Consider the following 4,630-nt stretch of genomic DNA (forward strand, 5'->3'; position numbering starts at 1 on the left):
ATCAAGCCCCGCCCCTCTATTCAACATTCAGTTCAGTTGGAAATACGTCATCGCACTGAAATAAAGTCGGCGCTTGGCAGCAACTTCTGGTTCACGCGGACTTTAACCTTACAATAATGCAAATACAGCTATTACTGTTGTTCAGCGTGACAAACATTAATATTGATATGATATAGCCTTAACCAAGTAAAGCTGACATGTTTCCCAGCAGCAGTCGTCTCTTCAGTTATGACGAAATACGACGAAGTAATGACGTCATCATGTTACGTCCGTCACGGACAGTTTCCGGTGCGCCATTTTGAGCTGTCTGGCGCAAGTTCCACTGGGAAGATGGCGGGTGAAACTGGTTGAGTTTTTGCGGTTTGCCAAATATGAGTTTCATGTCAATAACCGAAACACGTCGCGGCTGTTGATTGTGCTAAAAGCTCGGTGGTGTGTTGAAGCGCTGTGCGCGAGGAGGAGATGTCTGCCGAAGTCCTCAGGTGAGGCGCCCTGTTTTCTTTCTTTGCACTAACTACTAACGTACACGCTGTGAGGTTTGTTAATAGTTATAGACAATAAATCTTTTAAAACGAGTCGCTGTTTGAATTAAATCCATGCTTAATCTTTCGTATCTAAAGTAATGTTAGGTTTTGCGTTTTGACTTTACAGTTTATTACTTTATTAGTAACTTACCAGCCAAACAGAGCCGGTGCTGAACTCAGGAAAAGATTGTACTTGGGACAAACTAATTATTATTTACATTCGGAGTGTAAGGAATCGGACTGAAGCCTCAGTGTGCTTCTCTCTATAGGAACGTCTATGCTTTTGTATGTAGTTCAGTTTTGTAGGTTTATAAAAGGCTTTTTAGTGTTGTTAATGCATCTTGAAGGATTACAGTAGGAGGCATTTGCCATGGAAATTATTTGTGTTTGGTCTTTGCAGACCCGGGCCGGTGGCCGGTGGAGGCAGTAAGCTAGGTGAGCTGATCGGGAAGCTCCATGAGTACTTGGCAGCAGCCACGGAAGACAAGACTGAACCTACTTTACCCGGACACTGGAATGGTGAGTACAGTATGGAAGAGAAACCAGTGATTACAGTCACATCAGTAACGGAACCAAAAATAAGTTAATTAATGGAACATTTATGTTATTTTTCATTTGCAGGAACCACGGCCAAAGAATACTTGGAGCAGCAGGCTCACGCCCAGGTAGAGATTGTTCAGAGTGCAGCAGGGAAGATGTTCTATGATGACATTTTTTGTAGTTTCCACTGGGTTTTGAAAAACTGCATAAAAATAAGCTATGTGACCACCAAAATCTTTCACTCATCAAGATAATCCTCACAAATTAACAACTTTTATGAATTTTGAAGCCAAAATGTAATTGGAAGCAAGAAGCAAAAAAAACAAAAAACACCTAAAATAGGCTATAAATGAATTACACCATGGTCGCATGACTTAAACGTTACCACTACTAAGCTTCTGATCTCTCCTTTAGTATGTATTTAAAATGTAAAAGTTGGAAAGTTTGGAAAGCTGATAATTGTTTGCAAGAATGTGAGTATAAACACATTAAGGCTGGAAAAGTGTGCTAGTGAGTAGATGGCATTCTGTTAGACGTGATGCCGTTTAATGTACTTGACAACTTATGTAGTCCCATTTAGCCACCGCCTTTTTCAAGTTATGTAAAGTCTATAAAAATGACAAGTGGCGAATTACTGATCTATTTTATGTTGTTGATTAGAACATGACAATATCTTGAGATATGCTTATGTTAACCACAGACATTATTTTAAGCATTTAACCAAAAACCCCTCTTGAGTTCAGGACGGTGGAACTGGAAGTTAAAAAATAGGTTGTAGGACTCATTCCTGCTGCACTCTGTTGCATAGATTAATAAGAAATTTAATTGTAATTATCATTTTATATGGCTGAAATTAATTAAATGTTGTTTTTGCTCTATTGATCAGATTTCGAGGGATCTGTTAGTTTAAAATGCTTTGTCTTTTCATTTCAGTCCAGTGGCCCCTCAGAAGTGGGAATGTTGTCGTCATCTCGTTCGAGAAGGTTTGACTCAAATAATGATGAGATGGATCTGGACACCTTTGTGCGCTGACAGAATCTCATTTGTAAATCATTACTTTTACAGGAAACCGGCTGTTGTCACCAAACACAGCGGGATGAACGAGTCAGACACTTCGTCTGAGAGTGGAGCAGAAGATGGAATGTCTGACCACTCCAGCGACCCAGACACCAACTTCCTACCCAAAGGTGCCACTACCATTCTTTTATTCATTTGACTGATTCAGATGATCATGCCCATGTGATGAAGTTTTTATGCTCTGGTTTCTTTTATCAAATACATTAAGGGATTTCAAATTATTTTTTAACCCCATTATAATCTTACATAGGAACTGTATTTGTGCTACCGGAGCCGGTTAGTAATGAAGCTCGTGATGATTTCCGTGGTCCAGAATTCCGCAGCAGACGTGTTTACAAGCAGCATAGGGACGGTGGTGACAGACGCAGAGGTAAGAGATAAGCATAACGTTTATCTTTGATTAGAGCTGGTTGATATGATAATATTGTGATTAGTGCTGGGCAGTATACCGGTTCATACCGAATACCGGTGTTTATTTTTGTTATGATATGGATTTTTAAAATACCGCAATACCAGTGTAAACAACGCTTAAACAACGTTCGGAACGCGACACTGTTTGAAAGGGGTCCCTTTTCACTGTTGCACTGTGGTGAGGGAACAGCTGTATGTTACTAAGCATGAAAGTTCCCGAAACTGAAGCTGTAAAACTAATAGAATGTGATGACACAGAAGAACTCATCCACAATATCCACATTGACTGCCACAAATATCGCCCCCTGCCATCAGCTACCGCGTCTCTCACACACACACGGGCGTGACTTTAGCACTAGATTTAGCAACTTTCAGACCCTTTTAGTGGCATTTTTTCCATAGAATATTCATACTGACAAACCTAGCGACTTTTTTGGATAAACCTTAGCTATGGTTCAGTTGGAAGATTTTGCCAGTGCTGTCCCGCGAACGTGAGGTCTGACATTCCTGGAGAAGTGTCACCTCTCGGCATCTGTTCTGTGCAGTGAGCGGCAGAGAAGCAGCGCATTCAGTTGGCCGCACCGTTTCCTAACAACGTTTCCTAGCACCTGTCGCTTACTGATTGTTTGGAAATTGGAATTATAAATATGAGCGTAGTTCATCTTTTATCACCACATGCACTTTTTTTGGTTGTTGTTTTTTTTAGTCACTCAGATGCAGGCAGTGCGCTGCATGAGACAAAAAAGTAATATAGCCAAAACAACCGCATAGCCGCTCTTTAGTGTAGATGCATGTTTATTTTATCAGATGATGCCGCGATTATAAATGAGTCACTCCTGGTTAACATGTATTAAATTGTGTTTAGTCACTATTTAGTGTGGTATTTTTTGACAATATTCACTCATCATGACAGTAAAATAGGGCATTCTAAGTCAATATACTGCAGTATTTCCTCTCTCAATCCGTAGAAAATATGGTTAGCACCCGGTCATGCATGAAAAAAAACAATACCGTCAATGTACTGTGAAACCGGTATAATGTGATATAAATTTTTGGTCATACCGCCCAGCACTATTTGTGATGATATAATGCGTCTATTGATAGTGATGCTGGAGCATGCACAGAAAGCCCCTCTCAGACAGCATGTGATCCTGAATTCAGTTCTCATTTGGGGTTTATTATTATGGTCAGATACACACGGAATAACGTCTAAATGCCTGTCTTGGCAAGAATTCACATAAACAGTCTGTTGTGTCTTAGGTGAACATAAACAGTTGTAAAATAATTTGTATGAGATCCATGCATCAAGTCTAATATACCTGCTGCTCTCTGTGTCTGTTAATCTCTAACAACAAAAGACAAAAAGACAATCACTCAGTGCTCTTGACTGAATAACTTTAGTGGCTTTCTTTAATAAGGATCGATGTATATTTCATTCATATAGTGAAGACGTTATCATGAAATAAAACTGCTTGCATTATGAAATAAGATTTTGGTCTAACTGCCCACCCCTATCTTTGATGCCCTTTTATTTAAAGGGGTCATATGATGCTGCTAAACAGAACATTATTTTGTGTATTTGGTGTAATGAAATGTGTTTATGCGGTTTAAGGTTCAAAACACATTATTTTCCACATACTGTACATTATTGTTTCTCCTCTATGCCCCTCCTTTCTGAAACGAGTCGATTTTTACAAAGCTCATCGGTCTGAAAAAGCGAGGTGTGCTGTGATTGGCCAGCTATCCAGTGAGTTATGATTGGCCGAATACCTCAAGCGTGTGACGGAAATGTTACACCCCTTACCACATTGTGATGATGCCCTGTCAGGCCGGAGCGATGATTCAAAAACATGAAACCCCATTATAAATGAGGCATTCGTTGCATCCAGTGGGGACATAATTATGGATTATAATGACTTATACTGTCTTTTTACGTGTTGCGTTGCATTTCGCCGCGTAAACATAAAACCATGTCTGCATTTGTGATCAGAGAAATGACAGACAACAAGCCCTTCTCTACACTGTCCAGAAATCGCTTTAAATATATAAAATATAAAAACTCTTTAAATATAAAAAAA

General features: G+C 39.6%; 1 protein-coding gene across 1 annotated transcript in view; it reads left to right on the forward strand.

Annotated features, from left to right (window-relative positions):
* The first annotated feature begins 279 nt into the window (after positions 1–279).
* The window catches only part of LOC107592349 (transcriptional regulator ATRX-like), a 37,056-nt gene continuing 32,705 nt past the window's right edge, over positions 280–4,630 (forward strand). The window contains exons 1-6 of the mRNA XM_016281850.1: positions 280–482; positions 925–1,043; positions 1,146–1,189; positions 1,998–2,047; positions 2,130–2,251; positions 2,392–2,511. Of these exons, the coding sequence (XP_016137336.1) occupies positions 463–482; positions 925–1,043; positions 1,146–1,189; positions 1,998–2,047; positions 2,130–2,251; positions 2,392–2,511 (475 nt within the window). The 5' untranslated portion in view covers positions 280–462. The remainder of the gene's footprint in view (positions 483–924; positions 1,044–1,145; positions 1,190–1,997; positions 2,048–2,129; positions 2,252–2,391; positions 2,512–4,630) is intronic.

This window comes from Sinocyclocheilus grahami, unplaced genomic scaffold (assembly GCF_001515645.1).
Source record: "Sinocyclocheilus grahami isolate Dianchi unplaced genomic scaffold, SAMN03320097.WGS_v1.1 scaffold152.1, whole genome shotgun sequence".
NCBI classification, from domain to species: Eukaryota; Metazoa; Chordata; class Actinopteri; order Cypriniformes; family Cyprinidae; genus Sinocyclocheilus; species Sinocyclocheilus grahami.